The 19,032-nt window shown below is 48.1% G+C and overlaps 1 protein-coding gene across 1 annotated transcript in view; it reads right to left on the reverse strand.

Moving 5' to 3' along the window:
* LOC102109809 (uncharacterized) overlaps positions 1-19,032 on the reverse strand; it is a 174,282-nt gene that overhangs the window by 140,646 nt on the left and 14,604 nt on the right. The window contains 1 exon segment of the mRNA XM_088063823.1: positions 11,428-11,434. Coding sequence (XP_087919949.1) covers positions 11,428-11,434 — 7 coding nt within the window.

Below are 19,032 nucleotides of genomic sequence, written 5' to 3' on the forward strand. Positions count from 1 at the left end.
TGAAGGTTGGGCCCTGCAAGCCCAGGAACGAACTCCACCCTGGGCCCCTTGTGAGGTGGCAGCCCAGGGATTTCTGATTGGGTTTGGGCCCCTGGGGTTTTTCCCTTGCTGTGTTCCCAGTGGTCCCTGACCTTGAACTCCACCCTGGTTCTCAAACCTCATCTCCCTGCCTCTGTTTGGGGCTGTCTCTGGATCTGAGTTTGTTCCTGAGCTGAATAAATGTTTTCCTGAGCAGAATCCCATCTCGTTGGTGTCCCCTACTGGTTCCTGGTTCATGTGGCCTCCGTGGACATGATGTTGCGAGCCCGGAACGCAAGACCCCACAAAATTGAGACCTGCCCCCAGAGCCCCCTAAAATTCACCCAAGTCCCCCAAAATTGCTTTAATTTCCTTAAAATGCCCTTTTTGTCCCCCTCCAGGACCAGGTGCCTCGGCTGGATCTCAGGGACAGCCCCAGGAACTTGGAGGGGGTCTCTCCTCCCCTGCCACTCCCGCTGCTTTTGGGAAAAAAAAAATTTCAAAAATTCTTTGGATTCAAGGAGGAGTTCCCCCATTTTTGACACATTTTTGGGGGGTTCTCCCCCAAATTTTATCCTTTTTAGTTTTTGGGGTTTTTTTTACTATTTTTTGGTGGCTTTGGCATTCTTCAAAGTGGGCTTTTTTTGGAGGGGGTTCCCACAATTTTTTTGAGGGGTCCCTCAATTTCTTCGGGGGGAATCACCCCCTCCCTCAATTTTTCCTCTGTCTCCCTTTCCCCAAATTGGGGTGGGGGTGGTCTTTTTTTTCTTTTTTTTTTTCTTTTTACCTTTTTTCCCCCCCTTTTTTTTTCCCTCTTTTTATTTATGTGCACTTAATTTGGGGGGACTGAGGGGCAGGAATTTTGGAGAGGTGTCACCCAGAGTGCTGGAAAAGTTGGGGGCACTCCCCTCCCCAAAAAAACGGGAAAAATCCCAGGAATTCTGGGGTTTCCCCCCTACCCAAAGTGTGAAAAATGTGAAATAAAAAATTTACGTTCTCAGCTTTTTGGTGATTTTTGGGGGAAGGAGTTGCAATTTTGGGGGGCTTCTTGGGAGGGGTCACTGGTTTTTTGTGGAGGATCTCCTGAGTTTTGGGGTGGAATTTGGGAAATTGAGGGGAATTTGGGGGTTTGGGGGGAAAATTTGGGGTTTTGGGGAGAACTTTTGGTTTTTTAGGGGGAGGATTTGAGGTTTTGGGGAAAAAATTGGGTTTTGGGGGGAAAATTTGGGATTTTGGGGGGGAAATTTTGAGTTTTGGGGGAGATTCTTTAGTCTTGGGAGGATCTGGGACTTTTGAGGGTGTATGGGGGTTTTTCGGTTTTTGGGGGGATTTGTGAGGAATTTTGGGATTTTGGGGGAGGAATTTGGTGGTTTTGGGGGGAAATTCAGGGGTCCTGGGAGATGTTCTGATTTTGGTAAAGGGGATTTGGGGAGAATTTTTTGGGTTTTGGGGGAATTTCCATTGATGGGGAGGGGTCCTGATCCCAGTGAGGAGGGGCACTTTGGGGAGGCCTGAATTTGAGGAGGGGTCTCAGGGAGGATTCCCCATTTTGGGGCAGGGTTTGGGGTGGATTTAGGGGGATTTTCCAGCAATGGGGAGGCATCTTGGGGGTGGGATTTGAGGAGGGGTCTCATCAGAGCCCCATCCTGAGCTGGAAGTGGTGGGGATGTTGGGAGTAGAATTTGGGGAGGATCTGGGGGGCGATTTTCCAGCCATGGGGAAGGGTCCAGATCCCAGGGTAGTTCCTGAATTTGGAGAGCGGTCTGGAATTTGGGGGCAGTCTTATCGGGGCAGCAGGTGGATCTGGAAGCGGGGCACAATCCACTCTCCAGGGGGGCCGTGGGCAGCTCCTCGGGGGGTGCCGGGGGTCACGGCCGCAGGCGCTGCAGCAGCGAGGTCAGGAACAGGAACAGCTCTGCCCGCACCAGCGCCTCCCCCAGGCACAGCCGCTGCCCTGTGGGGAGGGGGCGTCAGCACCGCCCCACCCCAAAGGGTCGGGAGTCCCAAAAGGGTCTGGGGGTCTCTAGAGGGACTGCGGGTCCCAAAAGGGGCTGGGAGTCCCAAAAGGGGCTGGGGGTTTCAGGGATTGGGGATTCCAAAAGGGCCTAGGGGATTCCAAAGGGTCTGGGGACTTTGGGGGCTACGGGGTCCCAAAAGGGTCTGGGGTCCCAAAAGGGTCTGGGCTACCCCAAAAAGGGTCTGGGGGGTCCCAAAAGGGCCTGGGAGCTTTGGGATTTGGGTCCAAAAATGGTCTGGGGGTTTCAGGGGTGAGGGTCCCAAATGGGTCTGGGGTCCCCACCCCAAGGAATTTTGGGATTCCAAAAGAATTTAGGGCCCCACCCCAAAGGAATTTGGGGATTTTTGGGATTCCAGAAGGATTTAGGGCCCCACCCCAAGGATTTATGGGATTTTTCATGGTTTTGGGGTGCCCACCAGCCAAGAAGGGCACAAAGGCCTCCTTGTGCTGGAACCGGACCTGCTCATCCAGGAAGTTCCCAGGGTCAAATTTTGGGGATTTTTGAAGGATTTGGGGTTGTATAGGACCGAGCTCAGCAGTGGGTAAATGTCTGTGCCCTGTGGGGTCAGGTGTGGGGCCAGAAGGATCATTTGGGGTCAGGTGTGGGATCAGAGTGGTCCTTTAGAGTAATTTGGGGTTATTTGTGGTAATTTGGGGTCATTTGAGTCATTTGGGGTTACTAGGGTATAAGAGACAGTCTGAAGTTTCCTTCATCTGCCTCACAAACATTGCAAAAACAGAGACCGAGACCCTGAAGACCCCAAGGGACTTTGTGCAGGGGTTCTGGCCTGGCTGAAGTGGAAGCTTGCCAGGTGATTGTTTGCAGGTGTGCTTGTTGTGCTGTCAAGGTACACTGCCTTCATTCCTGCTGCTGAGCAGGGACTTGTAAGGAGCGGCCTGTTCTGTACCTTACACCTGCTTCCCAGAGCAAGGGGTCTCATCACAATAGGCTGGGAATTTCCCCACCTCTTGGCCAGCTGCCCCTTGCTTTGAAACAGACTGTAAAAATTACTTTTCCAAGTTACTTTCTTTGAGAGAGATCTCCCCACGGAGGAAGACACCAGCAACCCCATCTCGTCTGTTGGTAACTATAACCACCTCTTTTCTCTCTTTACATTGCCTCTTTATTCCTCTCTCCCCCTCTCTCTCTCTCTCTCTCCCCCTCTCATCTATCACATAACCCATGTTGCTGGCACTAAAATAAAGATGCATTATTGCTGTTGTGATTTAAACTGAAATCCCTTGGCGTCCTTTTTGCAATCTGAGATCAAACGAACCTCTCACGACTCCCACTTGTGTTAGGGGATTGTGACACTCGGGAGTGGGGTGACCCAAGGTGCGGCTTAGAGCAAATGCTCCATGGCACAAGGATATTGGTAGGCACATGGTGGAGACAAGGATGAGGAGGAGACCTCCAGTACGGGTTCCAAAGGCTTTTACTCCACTGGAGGGTCCAGGGACTGAAGACTGAGAACACAACTTTGTGGGGGAGGTTATATGGGGGAGGCCAGAGGGAGGGTACAAAACTTTAACCAATAGGAAGAAGCTATGGGAGGAGTGGAAGGTTCCATTCAACAATACAAGAGGGGAAACAAGGGGAGCAGAGTGGGTCACATGGGCCAATGGGGAATTGGAGATCAGGGGATTTCCAAAGGGGCTGTTCAGGTAGGAGGCTGGCCTGAGGGAAGACTGACAACTGGGTGTAATGACAGGCAGGGAATATGAGCAAACAAGGGCTAGGCTTGAGGCAGGATTTGATAGGTGGGTAGGAGGATACAAACTAGGCGCAAACCAATGACTTAGGGGAATAATGGGAGAAACCATTCAAAAAAAAACACCACAACAATAAGAACTGTTAACCATTACAGGAGGTGGCATCTTCAGGAGGCAATGGATGTGAGTGAGCTCTTGCCACATTGACACTGATTGTTCTGTGTGGAAAGGGACACTGAGAACTTGCCTCCAGCATTCTCCATGGATCTCAAACTGCCATGTGCCAGGGCTTCCAGATAATCCATGTTCTGATCTCAATCTAGAAGGGAGCACAGATCAGAACCCTTTCCATGGTGCCCCCAGCAGAGCTGCGTCTGCCTTTGTCTGGCAGAAAAAGGGATGCGGGCAGAGCGGGCAGGTGCCACCCTGCTCTATTTGTGCGCCAGGCCTGAGCCTCAAATGTTTCTGATTTCTTAGCTAATTTCTCCCTGGCTCCTCTTTAACATGAGCAAAAGAATAGCATCACACAGTCCAGTTTGGCAAATAAGGCTTGTGAACGACCGAGTGCTTCCACTAAATTAAAAACGCAATGTGCTTGAAAGCCGACCTTCTGTTTGCTCAGGCCTCCTCACCTATGTAGAAGAGGTTACTTTATACTGCTGGTATGTGGGTTTTAGGAGTATGTGGGTTTTTATCTATGATAGAGATGAGGAAGTGTTGAACTCATTCCAATGAGCTGCCAAAAGCAGTGACTTGAGTCTCTCTTTGGCTGGGGAGTAGTACCAGCCTTGCTGAACACAGGCAGCAGCACGAGCAGGGCTCCTCCAGCAACAGGGACACGCCACGAGCCAGGAGAGGACCATGGCACCAGAGGGGACCATGGCACCAGAGGGGACCGTGGCACCAGGGGGGACCGTGGCACCAGCCATGCCCAAGGTCAGAACAGGGTGGCAAAGTCAGGAGGTGCTGCATGAACAGCCCAGGCAAGGCGTGGTGAGGAGCCAGGTCTGGGGGCCATCCAAGGAGTCCTGTCAAGATCAAATGGTTCTAATATTTTCTCTGGGACAAAAAAGGAGCAATCTTTAGAGTGAACCGGTGCTAATAAATATTTGCTCACATATGATGGGGTTTCTCTGCAAATGGGCTTTGATGGGAAATTTCGAACCACATTTAGTTTTACTCTTTAAGTCGAGCACCTGAGTATCTTTGTTGAGGAATAGAGAATTGTTTGTAGCTCAGTATTTTCTCAGGAGGAGCCTTACATTTTAGCACAGGAGGAAGGTAAGGCAAAGTTTAAAAGCTTTCCCCTCCTGAAGTGACACACTTTCCCAGGAGTCTGTGAGGAGAATTCCCCTCAGCCACTGCCAGGGCTGTTTGCCTCCTCTGCAGGCTCAGGATTCTGGGAGTTCCACGAGCCTCAGCTCCCACAGTATTTTCCTCTGAATATTTCTTGTTGTGCAGTACACAGAGAGAATATTTTGTGACAGATTCTCCTCTGGGTTTTGAGGTGAATCTCAGTAATTCTGTTGATTTTCATGTCCAGATGAACTTTTGGTAGATAGGAAGGAAAGGGAAGAAGTACCATGGAAAATCAATTGTTCAAAATTTGAGAGGCCCAAGCACAGTAAAAATGAAGTCTAAACTGAAGAATTTTTTTAATTTTTCTTTTTTTCCCTTGGTAGGTGGGGTAAAATATGAAGTCTTAATAAAGTTATTTGAAAAGATTCAGCAAGCACCTAGCTATATGAGAATCAAAAGAGTGAAGGATGAGACGGGGCATGGGAAAAATCTTCAGCCCTCCCCTGCTGAAGGTAAAAGAGTAGGAAAACTGCCTCTGGCTGTTACCCACAGGTAATGTGTTATTTGTAGCCAAGAGCAGATGCCCCAAGCTGTTGGTGGCCCAAGGCCTGCCGTGACTGGCCCACTTTCAGTCCTAGCTGGACCAGGGTGGCCGGCTCGGGAGGGGAGGAGGTGGGGGGATCTCAGGGGGCTTCTGCTTCACAGCCGGGCTGGGGGGCCGTGGAGGAGGCACGGAGTGATGCTGTTCTGCTTTCCGGAACGATTCCTCCTTCTGAGGCCATGTCTGAGAGCTGTCAAACCGGACAGTCTTTGGGCTCCCTGGGGGCAAGGGAGAGTTGTGCCTTCTTGGCCGGGAAGCTGGAGCTGCAGCAGGGCGACTGTGGAGAGAGGAGGTGGCTGAGGCCCCCAGCTGCCGCTGGCACACAGGGACCCTCCTGCACAGCAGGGCCCAGAGCTGCCAAGGCTCCCCAGCACGGCTGGAGCTGCTGGCACAGCTTGGCCCAGCTGGACAGCTGCCCCTCAAGGCCCTGGAGAGCAGGGGATGGCTCTGGGCAGGGTCCCTGGCCAGGAGCGGGCCCCAGAGCACCTCTGCCTTTCAAGGACAATCTCGTCCCCGCTCTTTCTCCTGCCCACCTTGCTTTGCCTCTGCCCGCTGCTCCTGGGGCTGCTCTTGGCCAGGCAGCCTCAGTGGCAGCCAGCACTGGCTGCAGCCCCAGCGGGCTCCCCAGGACAAGGCCCAGCAATTGAGAGGCCAATGAAAGGCCTGGGCAGCAGCAGAACTCTTGGGAGAGTTATTTGGGCAACCAAGGACTATCCACAAGTCCACAGCAGCCTCATTGGGAATGTTTCCTGACTATGAGCAGCCTTTCAAGAAGCTGGAGGGTGGGGATGAACAACAACTTACCGTTTCTTGTCCTTCCACCACCGGAATCCAACATAGCAGAGGACCATGGAAAGGGGCACTGTGAACAGTATCACTACCGTGCCTATCATGCAGGACTTGCGCACATCCTGCGGGCAGAACACTCTTGGGGTGCTCGGTAGATTCTCAGCATTTATATTTGACTTGCCAAGCGCTTCTGTGGGAGCAATGGGCAGCGTGAGCCTGTGCTGTGCTCCACTGCTGAGCTGGCACACACTGGATACAGCCAGGACGTTCTCTGTTTCCCCCAGAGCTGGGGCCTGCAGGCACCTTGCTGTCCCTTGGCACAGGCTGTGCCACCCAACAAAGCCCAGAAGGCCGGGAGCAGAGCCTGGGGACAGCACAGCTGCTTGGGCAGTGGCTCCTTCCAGGGACACGGGCCAAACCCATCCCTGAGCAGCCACTGCCACCCCTGACCCTCCCTGCTCCGTGACAGCTCCCCCAGCCCAAGGGGACAGAGCCAGGCCCTGTCAGGGGCCAGTGCAGCCCCTGCCCAGTTGGGAGCCAGGGCTGGCTGTGGCCCTGGGCTCACAGCAGGGCTCCCACTCGGGGCTGCTCCTGTGTCTTGAGCCTCTGGATGCTTAGGGCCAGCTCTGGGAGCAGCTGCAGTGGGATGGATGTTGGTGCACGAGTCCCATTTCCCAGGGGCTGGGAATGAGCTCCAGAGGCCTGGAAGCTGCAGCACCTCCAGCTTTGGCTGCTGCTCAGCCATGCAAGGAGAGGCCCTGTGGGAAGAGCTGCTGGCACACAGCCCCACCGAGGGCTGAGCCCAGCACAGCAATTACCTCCTGTGCCTGGGCCTGGCATCTCCTCCTTTCCTGCATCAGGAGCTGGCACAGAGACATTGCTTCCTCTAGCATATGCCATCGTCTGCACAGACATTTGCTCCAGCACTTGAGAAAGGAAAAGGGACAGCTGGATAAGATAGAACTGTTCGCCATTAGGTGAGGTGGTATCTTCAGGAGGCAATACTTGTCAAATCATGGATAAGGACAAGGAAAACACCCAGGTTACTGAGGCTGGGCCAGGGCCCTCCCTCCTCCAAACAGCCCCTACACCTGATCTAGCCCAAGACCGGGAAATTGCAGGGGATCTCAGGTTGTTTATGACCCTTGCTGCAGTTTGGGCTCCCTGTCAGCTGATGCCAAATGCCTTCCTGCAGAGGCTGGGGAGAAGCTGCAGCCAGGCCAGGCTGGGAAACAGCCTTGCAGGGCATGAAAGCAGCAGCAGGCCAGCAAGGCTGCCATGGATCCCTTCCTGCTGTGCTGGGCATGGCGTGTCCAGATGTGCAGAGAAAGCCCCTGGCTGCTGAGTCTCAGGAGAAGGCTGAGGGACATGGACCCACCACGGCGTCTCTCCAGATCACTCAGCATCTTGTCCAGAAGTTGGGATGCCTCCAGGGATTTCTTGTCTTCTGTGTCTTGGTTCTTCCATCTAGGAGGACCTTAATGGAAAGTAGTTCCATTTCTCCTTCAGGCCAGAGTGGCAGTGAGTGCACCTGGGTGACTGGTGCCCTCCAAGGCACTCCCTCCTCTCCACCTTCCACTCAGGAGCAGGAGCAGGGGGACCACGTGCCTGCAGTGGCCCCACAACGGGATGGAAGGAGCCCCTTGCATGGCAGACAGGAGAGAAAAAACTCCCTGGAGCTGCCAGCAGCTCTGAACAGAGCCCCAGGCAGGGCCAGGGCTTGGCAGTGGCAGCTCAGGCTCCCTGGGGCTGGCAAAGGAGCCACACAAGACACAGCCCCGGGGCACAGCCCTGGGCCCGGCCCCTTCCCTCTCTGTTCTTCTCTGTGGCTGCACAGAGCACACGGAAGGAGACACTGGCATTAAACATGGGAAGAGGATTGACAGCTAAATGCTCCTTCCTCCCCCTGACAGCAATGCTGTGGGATCACTCAGGGCTCCAGAAGGGAGCAGGGCAAGGTTTCCAGAATCCATCAACCTTCAGACTCTCAAGGGAAATGGCACGTGAGTGAGCTCTTGCCACCTTGACACTGATTGTTCTGTGCAGAAAGGGACATTGAAAACTTGCCTCCAACATTCTCCATGGATCTCAAACCATTATGTGCCAGGGCTTTCAGATGCTCCATGTCACGATCCCAATCTAGAAGGGAGCACAGATCAGAACCATTCCATGGTGTGCTGGGATCCCCTTCTGCCTTAGGGAACTGGGCACTGCAAGGGGGTCAGGTAAGGCTGTGGGAGCCAGATGTCAATGGACATGGCCAAAGCTGCAGAGGGGCCTGAGGAAAGCTCTGGGCTGGCTCTGGTCACTCTCCAACATCTTTGCAGGCCCTGTGCAACATCTCTGGAGGGGCAGCAGGACCAGCCCAGAGCCCTTGAGGATTCTCTCCCTCCCACAGAGGAAACCCTCCCTAAAGCCCTGGGGAAAACCATCCCCAACACTTCCCAGGGAGAAGGGAGCACTGCCCAAGGAAAGGGGACCAAGGCCGCCGGCTCACCTGCTCGCCGTGCTCGCCACGGAGCAGCCTGGGCAGCCCTGTCAGGCAGGGCCACTGCCAGGAGGAGCAGGAGGAGGAGGCGCAGAGCAAAGGCCATGGTGCCTTGCCCACTGCCAGTCCTGCAGCTCTTGCTGCCACCACTGTCCTGACACCGCTGTCCCAATGTCAGCACCGCTGCTGCCGCCGCCGCTGCTGCCACAACAGTCGTGGTCAAGGACTGACTGCTCGCTCCTTGTGGTGCTGTGCAACCACGGGGCTCTGGCACCTCTGTGACCTCAGAGCCTGCTGTCACCTCAGCCTGCTGTCACCCCACAGGCTGCTGTGACCTCATGGCCAGGGTGGAATTGTGTGGGGAGTGGGATCTGCCTTCTTCACTAGGGAGCTCATCCTGCCCAGCAGCTCTGTCCAAGGGCTATGACAGGGTCCCAGCCCAGCTGATCTCACAGGCTGGGGGATGAAGGGATGGAGAGCAGCCCTGCTGAGAAGGACTTGTGGCTGCTGCAAGGTGAGAGGCTGGACATGAGCCAGCCATGTGCCTCCAAAGGAGGCTGCCCAGCAGCTTGAAGGAGGTGATTCCACCACCCCTCTGCTCTGGTGCGAGCCCACCTGGAGTACTGCATCCACCTCTGGGTGCCCAGCCCAGGAAGGACATGGTCCTGTTGGAGCTGGTCCAGAGGAGGGACAAAATGCTCTGAGGGCTGGAGCCCCTCTGCTTTGGAGACAGGCTGGGATAGCTGGGGGTGTTCAGCCTGGAAGGGAGAAGGCTCCATGGAGACCTGATTGCTCCCTTTCAGTACTTTAAGGGGGCTCATAAAAAAGATGGGACAGAATTTTTAGTAGGGCCTGTTGTGACAAGACTGAGGGGGAATGTTTTCAATCTAAAAGATGGTAGATTCAGACTAGACATAAGAAAGACCTTTTTTACACTGTGGGTTTTGAAACCCTGCCACAGGTTGCCCAGAGAGGTGGGCATCCATCCCTGCTGACATTCAAGCTCCTGCTCTGAGCAACCTGATCTAAAGGTGTCCCTGCTCACTGCACTAGATGGCCTTTAAATGTCCCTTCCAAGCCAAGCCATTCTGTGCTCCTGTGCACCATCAAAGCAGTGCTGGAATAATGCTGGGGTGATGATGCTGGCACCTGTGTTTTGGTAGTGATGCCATTTAGCTGTTGGCCAAGAGAGGATTGATGGGCTGCACAGTGAAGTCTGCAGAGAACAGTGTGCTCAAGGAGAAACAGGAGAGGAACATGGCTTCCAGTTCAGATAAATGCCAGCATTTTGCTGTCCATTCCTCGTTAAGAAATAAAGGAATGTCCTCAAGATCCCTTCAATGTGGGTGCACTATTGGTGTATCAGTACTTGTGTTCTGTAAAACAGGTGAGTTGTTACAGCTTCTTTCCACATTTATCACTGGATAAAACCTAAATACTGCATTGCTCCATGTCTACTTTCTTCCAAGTAAAGGCAGATTTTGTTCATTCTTGAGTGGGACATATTCATCTGTTGACAAGCAAATTCTTCTTGCCATTCACACCATGTTGATTTGCTCTAATTGGATTGTAATTAAGACCTACCTCTCACTGTAATTAAGAGTGATGGATTGTGAGGCAAAGTGTTGCATAATTTGCCCTGGAGAGAGTTTTTCTCTAATTCAATGACATTTGAAGACAAGTGTAGCCTACCATACCTCTGGCATTAGTCTCCCACTCTGTCCTTTCCTCTCACCCAAGGGGAGGATCGAGGTCTGCAGGTCTCATCTGTGCACAGAAAGAGTTCATATCTCACCCAGACCTGCAGATGCTCATGGATGGTTTTCTGCCGGGCAGTGGCCGAAGCAGTCACGGTGATGGATTTCAGGCAGTGCTGGGGCTGTGCCAAGATCTCAGGGGGCCCGGCCAGAACAGTCGTGGCTGTTCTGCCCACATGGCTGGTCCCAGGCCCCTGCTCCCTTTCAATTGCAGCTGCGGGCCGATGGCTTCCCCTCCCTGTGCCCGGCAGCCGCTGGGGCCGCGCGCGCGGCCCGTGCTGAAGGGGCCTGGCCCAGCCCAGAGCCGCCCCCGGGGCCTGGCGGAGCCCGGCTCGGTGCAGGCCAGGCTGGAGCAGGGCCGGCCTGACCAGCACCCAGTTAACTCTTCACAGCTGGAAACAACAGAGAGCTTTCCTGGGCGTGCCTGTCTTTAAAATGGGGATTTCACACAGGAGGATCCAGCATTCTAAATGGTTTAAAAGGGTGTCAATTCTCAGAGCCAGCCAGCCATTGGTTTTCCTAAGCACAAAGGAAGCTCTTAGCAGCCCACCTCCTAGAAAATCATTTCTATGGGTGACTTCTTCTCTCTTCAACAAATATCAACTAATACAAAAAGAGCACAGACACTCAGGGTGAAACAGGAAGCAATTTTGAAGCAATTGTTTTAAAGCAAAATCAGTTATTAAGCACAGAGATTGATGTCACTCCCACTCAGACCACTGGAGAGGGACAGTGACTCTGCCACCTCCCCCCTGGCCATGGGGATTTTTTGTGTGGATTTATTTGGAATTTGTTGGGCTTTTCAGAACATTTAATTGAATTGTGTGGGATTTTTCCTTGAATTTTGGTAATTTTTCTTGAAATTTTTTTATGCAGGATATTGGAGGAGATTTTGTGGGGGTTTTGTGGAATTTTGGAGGGATTATGAGGAGACATGAATAATTTAGAGGAATTTTCTTAGATTTTGTGGAAATAGTGTGGGGATTTTGTGGAAATCTTGTGGGGAACTTTGGTGGCATGTTTCTAAAATTTGGTGGGGTTTTGAGAAGATTTCTTTCTGCCATTATCGTGGGATTTTTCTATGAATTTTGGTGAGATTTGTGGAGACTTGAAGAATTATGGTGATTTTTCTTAGCTTTCTTTGGAGAATTTTTGTGGAGATTGGTGGGATGTTTCTGTGAATTTGGTAGGGTTTTTTGTAAGGGAATTTTATGGATTTTATTTCATCAATCTTGAGGGAATTTTGAGGATCCGGAAGAATAGTGAGGGATTTTTCTGAGATTTTGTGGAATTTTGTTGCGGCAATTTGGAGGGATTGTTTGTGGATTTGCTGGGGTTTTCAGAACATTTACGAAATGTGTGGATTTTTTTGTGGAATGTAGAGGGATATTGTGTAACTTGAAAGAATTTTGAGGTATTTTCTTTGTAATTGTGGAAAATTTGTGGGGATTTTGTGGGGTGTTAACTAGGAATTTGGGTGGGATTTTCAGAAATATATTTAATGGAATTGTATGGGATTTTTCTACAATTTCGTAGATTTTTTCCTTGAATTTTGTTGAATTTGAGGAGAATATGTGAGTTTTGTGGGATATTGAGGGATTTTGATGAGACATGAGAATTTTTGAGAATTTAATTAGATTTTTTTTGGGAATTTGTTTAGAATTTTATCTGGGATGTTTCTGAATTTGTTGGGCTTTTGTGAAGATTTCTGCAATTTTTGGTGGATTTTTCTGGAATTATCTTGGGATTTGAGGAGACTTTGAAAAGTTATGAGGGATTTTTCTTAGCTTCTTTGGAATTTTGTGGGGCAATTTCTGATGTTTCTGGAGTTTGGTAGGGGTGGTTTTTTGTACTGTTCTGGAATTTTCTGGTATTTTGTGGGGATTTTTGCTGAGAACTGTTGTCATGGGTGACTTTAACCCTTTAAGTGGTTTTTAGGAGCTAAGGAAGTTGAAGTTGCTGGGACTGATGGGAGCCTTTTCTCCTGACCAATTAACGGTCATTACATTGGAAATTGACAGCAGTTTTTTTTGACCAATGAAAAGTGGGATCAACTCTTGTGAAACCCTACCCTTAAGATGTACAGCCAGAGCTCCTCTTGTCTCTCTTGTTTCCTGGCTGTGAAATGTAACAGAGCTTCCCAGGCCTCCCGTTCCCCCTGCCCAGGCCATGGCGGCCGAGCGGGGCTGGGCTGGGCCAGCCGCGGCTTACCCCCGGCCGGAGATGGGGCCTGCGGGGCTTGCCCCGGGCTCTGGCCGGCCAGGCGGCCCCTCCGTCCCCTGGCTCGGCTGCAAGTTTTTGCTGTGACTGAATACACCAAGAGACTGCCGAGTAAAGAAAAGAAAAAACTCTGGACCTGCGGCAGGCTGAGAACAAGCGACCACACTCTCCAGAGCAGGCCCCATGAAGAATTTTCTATCGCAGACAAGCTCCAGCAGCTCTCTCCTGCAAGAGATTCACAGAACCATCTACACAAAGCCTGGGCAAGATTTTAATCCTTTCATTACCCGATGATACTTGCAGATTAATCCTTTTTATCTCAGAGAGAGAGAAAAGAGAAAATCAACATGAAAAAAAACTTTATAAATTACTAGTGACAGGAAAAAAAAGAAGCTTCAGAAAAGGTAGAGAATAAGGCAGAGATGCTTTATAACTGAAATATCTTTCTGTTAACGCTATGGAGATGGACAATGAAGTCCAGAAAAGAACTCCTTTAATTCATGAATAGAGGTATGTAAGGAGAATGGAGTGTTCAAAGTGTAGATTTTTGAGTAAAAAGTGAGTAATTGTGATACAGTGAAGGCTGGAAGATTTGAAGCCTAGGGGGGCAATGAGAAAAACCAAGTTTTCTAGTGAAGCTCACAGAGACATATGAAGAAGCACTTGTTGCCCTTTGAATAACTCCTCCTAAAAATGCCATACCATAAACTCATGGCCCATACAACCAACCTCAGAGTGAGTGAAATAGGAGGAGTGGAAATTCTGATGATAAGAGGTCGAGCAGCTGGCAATCAGAAAAAAAGAAAGCTAAACAGAAATAGCATTCTTGTGGAAAACCCCATAGATTAGCAAGATAGGAAAACTTCCTGTTCTCTACAAAGACCTATGAAAATACTGTAGCAGGAATTGAGAACTAGTTTTAAAACCACCAAAGTCCCAAGAGTTTTTGTCTCCAGTTGTCATGTGAACAAGAGAATGGTGGGTAGCAAGAGAAAAAAAAGGTTTTTTTTCTGAAGTTTATGTCTGTGTTCCTTATTCCTTGTAGTTTGTTAATAAACTATCTTTATTCCTTTTAAGTTTTATATTTATCCTGTTTAGCTCTTGTTCTAATCCATATCTCACAGCAAGAAAATAAGTAATCTTTTTTAGTTACTGGTTTAAAACCCCGACAAGCAGTAACACTATAACAACCTTATCAATATTGCTCATTAATATTGCTTGAATAGCTTATCAATATTGCTATCATGAGAAGTTAGCTCATACCGTTGTATGAACATGTAAGAAACATATCTCTGGTGGGTATCTTGATCCCCAAGTACCAGTTCCTGTTACCATAAAATATTTCAGCTTGCTAACCACCCCTATTCCAGACATTCTTGCGGCCTACTTCTTCATGATTTTAAGAAACATTTTCAGAAACAATTTAACACCCCATAATAACAAGGCTTTCAACTGCTGGTGGTGTCACAGAGAGAGAACACAGGGGCTGTCAGTCCACGGCTGTGGTGTCACAGAGAAGGGGAGCACTGGGGTGTCCCTGTGCGGTGAGGTGATTAGATTGCCAATTAAGTAAATACAGATAAACAGCTAAAGAAGTTAAGGTTGCTGGAGGCTGATGGAGTTATTTCTCCTGGCCTCTAACTGGTCATTTCCGAGAACTGACACAGTAGTTTTGACCATTGAAAAAAGTAATATCAACCTGTAAACATCACTCTTTAAACTTAAGCCTTTGAATTCTCTTTTCTTGGTTTCTTCTGGCTTTTGAAGAGGTAACAGGGCTCTAGTTCATCCTCCACCCTCACAAACAGGACAAAGCCACGGGGGGAGTGGGGCTGGCCGGAAGTTCTGCGTATCATTTTGCGGGGGATGGAGACTGTGAAGTGACAGGAGCCCCTTCCCAGAGGGAAGTACTCCCATCTGTCCTACTGGTCTGGCATTAATGTAAATCTTTGAGTTGATCAAAGGTCATTGCAAACAAAACCATTGGTTTTTGCCTGCTGACATGCTGGTCAGCAACGCTGTGTCCCCAGGAGATGCTCTTTAAACGGTTGCGCTCTTTTTCCTTGGCATGTGCACGGGAGGTCCCAATCCAGGTGATGCCCACTGAAGAATTGTGCCCCTCATCCCAAGGGACGCTCAACACAGACTCCCCCATCCCCTCATTGCCCCACTGCCTGGTCAAGCAGCCCCTGCCTGGCTCCTGCCTGCCCACCACCATGGTCAGCCCTGCCTGCTCCTGGACATTGGAGTCTCAGCCAGTGTCTGGTGCGTTTGGGGCTTTTGCTGGTGGACCAGCCGGACACTGGGTGGAGCTCCATATTCTTTAATGGAACAGAAAGAGCCTGTGCTGGGCCTGCCTGGCAGTAGGGACCCACCTTCAGCTCCCAGGCCACAGAGCAGGGCGGGTCCCTTCAGGGACACTGGCCTTGCTTTGGGTGGTGTCAGCATCTGCACAGGCAGTAAGCTGTAAAAGCAGCTGTGACGAGGGACACCACTTATGGGCATGGAGATTGAAATGTGGTGGTGCAGGTGTCCCTGAGGGAGGTTTTTTTTGGCTGGAATGTGAAGCTGCAGAGGGGAACCTGTTGAGAGAGGGAGATGGCTGAGGCCCCAGCTGCAGCTGGCACACAAGGGGTACCCTACATGCAACACTGGGAGATTCTCACTGGAGCTCAAAATTTCCCTCTGAAGACTGAGAGGTGAAATGTGTGATGGGCTTAGCACTGATCTGCAGGCCAAACAATTGAGTTAGCAAAAGGAGAAATTGAGAAAATACAAGTTTATCCATAGCAATGAGGAAAGCAAGGCTTTTTAGCATGGAGAACTCATAAAAAGGGACCCTAAGGGGTATTTGCAGTTGTAATAAATTGGAATTGGTTCGTGGCTAACTAAATTGTAACCGTTTATTAAAGTTCTTACTTGAAACAATCAATAATCAGTGTTACAAAGCAGATGTCCCCCTTTTGCATATGATACAATGTCCAAAATTAAGGTACAGGATGTAGTTTAAGAAGATAGAAATGGTGTCTCAAGACCAAATGGCCCTGAGATGGACAAAATTAGAAACAAATTTAGGCATTGTGCCTAAAGATTAGTAAACATATATGGCTAATTAGTAGACTAACATAACCACAAGGCTTAGAAAAACGGCACACACAAACCTGTAAGGTTAGCTAAAAGGAACAATGAGGAAATGAGAAGCCTTCGCCAAAAGACCACCAGAAAGACTGAAGACCTCCCTAACCACAAGTGAGGCACTGTGCCATGAAGAAAAGTGACGTAAAGTCATAAAAATCGAATAGGAGGGAACTTACAGAAACATTAATGAATATGTATAAACTACAGTATATGAGTTTTGCTTAAATGCTTTGTTTTGAAATGTGAGGCAGGGTGGGAAGCCTCTGCACCCTGTTTGGAATTTTTTTTTGCTTATGCATTAATCATACTTAATTACTAGCAGATTATATATATAAATATATTTTTATTAAACTGTATTATTTTTACTAAACTGTATTCTTTTTATACCACATTAATATTCCAATTTAGTAAATTGTATTCATTTTTAATTATACTGACATTAACCAAAGAGAACCTAGTTGTCAAAATTCTAATTTACATTTATAACAATATTTTAACAAAGAAGGCTGGTAAGCAACAAACATTGGAATCTTACCAAACATGACCACAACCATGAAGGTATATTAACAAAGAAGGCCCCTTAGGTGACAACATTCTACTGTTTCAAACTGTAAAACAACTTGTGTACTCGATCAAGGATGTCAACGATTTTAACTGTTTACAATCCTGATGCTGAATAGTCTCCTTAGGAGGTCTGGTCCACAGAGAAGAATGAGCCCCATTGTGGTCTCCCCTTTTATGAACCAACCTGCTCCTCACACCCGACCTCATCAGTCTGACATCGCCCACCTCTGGGACTGACATACCAAAGCATGAAAACATTTATCAAAACTTTATTCTTATCATTAAAAATCTAATAAATTAATAAAAATAAAAATTTTTACTTTTTATAATAATATTATTTCTGTATTCTTAAAACCTTGTTTTTGCATTTATATAAAAAATTGATACATATTCAGGAACAAAAAAGCATTATTGTTCTCTGGCTCCTAAGTACCCAACAATTGGCCTTCATTAATTAACTGACCACTATTTTCTCCCTCTTTAAATGCTAATTTACTCCTATTTTAGAGCCTTGTTAATCATAATTTAAAATTATTCTCAGACAGGGTAAAAGGGCGTCCATGGAGACTTTTCTGGGGAACATTTGGGGCAGTTTTGGGTCTGGGGAGAGAATTTAGAGAAACTTGGGGGTCTGGAGGACACTTGGGGGAGCCGAGTGAGCACTTGGAGGGGCATTTAGGGAGTCTGTGTGACAATTCGGGGTCGGGGGGAACACCTGGGGATTTGGGGGGGAATCTGGGGGCCCTGCGGGGTCCGAACAGGCACTTGGGGGGCTGTAACAGGGAATCTCTGGGGCATGGGGGAAGATAGGGATATGGGAGCTGTAGGCGCCGGTATAATACGGTTTAAAGGGCCGCGGAGCATCACGGGAGTTGTAGGCGCAGCTCCAAAATCCCACAAAATTCTTTCATGTGTCTCAAAATATAAAAAAAAATCCCACAGAATTTATTGAATTTTTTTCAAAACCCTACCAAATCCAGAAACATCCCACCAAATCTCCACAAATTTCTACAAAATCTGAGAAAAATCCTTCAAATCCTTCAAGTGTCATCAATATCCCACAAAATTCCACAAAAATCCCACAAAATTCCAGAAACATATCAAAAAATTCTCTAAATCCTCTGAAAACCCTACCAAATTCCAGAAACGTCCCACAAAATCTCCACAAATTTCCACAAAATCTAAGAAAAAATCTTTCAAAATTCTTCAAGTCTTCTCAAAATCCCACAAAATCCCAGAAAATTCCACAACATTCCAAAAAAATCCTACAAAATTCCAGAAAAATCCCACAAAATTATTTACATTTTCTCAAAATGCCAAAAAATTCCAGAAAAATCACACTAATTGGTAAATCATGTAAAAACCTACCAAATTTCCAAAAACATCCCACAAAATCTCCTCCAATTTCACACAATCTAAGAAAAAGCCCTCGAAATTTTTCAAGTCGTCTCAAAATCCCAAAAGATTCCACAAAATTCCCACAGAATTCCAGAAACATCCCACAAAAGTCCCTACATTGTCTCCAAACCCCACCAAATTCCAGAAACATCCCACAAAATCATTACGAATGTCCACAAAATCTAAGAAAAATCCCTCAAAATTCTTCATGTCTCCTCAAAATTCCACAAAATTCCACAAATATCCGACAAACTTCCAGAAAAAACCCAAAAAATTCCAGAAACATCCCACAAAATTCCAGAAAAATCCCACAAATTTCAGAAATATCCCACAAAATGCCCTTAATCTTCTCAATATCCTACCAAATTCCAGAAACATCCCACAAAATCTCCACAAATTTCCATAAAAATTAAAGAAAAATCCCTCAAAATTCTTCAAGTCTCCTCAATATCCCATAAAATTCCAGAAAAAATCCCATGAAATTCCCAAAATCTCTCAAAATCCCACAAATTTCCAGAAAAAATCCCAAAATTCCCTAAATCTCCTCAAAACCCTACGAAATTCCAGAAACATCCCACAAAATATTGCAAATTTCCACACAATCTAAGAAAAATCCCTCAAATTTTTCAAGTCGTCTCAAAATCCCACAAAATTCCACAAAAATCCACAAAAATCCACAAACATCCCATCAAATTCCAGAAACATCCCACAAAATCTCCTCCAATTTCCACACAGTCTTAGAGAAATCTCTCAAAATACTTAATGTCTCCTGAAAATCCTTCAAAATTCAGAAAAATCCCACAAAATTATTGAAAAGCATCACGAAATTGTGAAAAAAATCCACAAAATGCCCTAAATATTCTCAAAAACCCTACCAAATTGCAGAAACATCCCACAAAATCCAGACAATTTTCCTAATTTAAGAAAAATTTCCCCCTAAAAATTTTTTAAGGCTCCTCAATATCCCACAAATTTTCCGGAAAAATCCCTCAAAATTCCAAAAATCCCACAAAATCTAAAATCCCAAAAA

The sequence above is a fragment of the Pseudopodoces humilis genome, chromosome 18 (assembly GCF_049639895.1).
Source record: "Pseudopodoces humilis isolate 2021_Gansu_Grassland_sample_001 chromosome 18, ASM4963989v1, whole genome shotgun sequence".
Lineage (NCBI taxonomy): Eukaryota > Metazoa > Chordata > Aves > Passeriformes > Paridae > Pseudopodoces > Pseudopodoces humilis.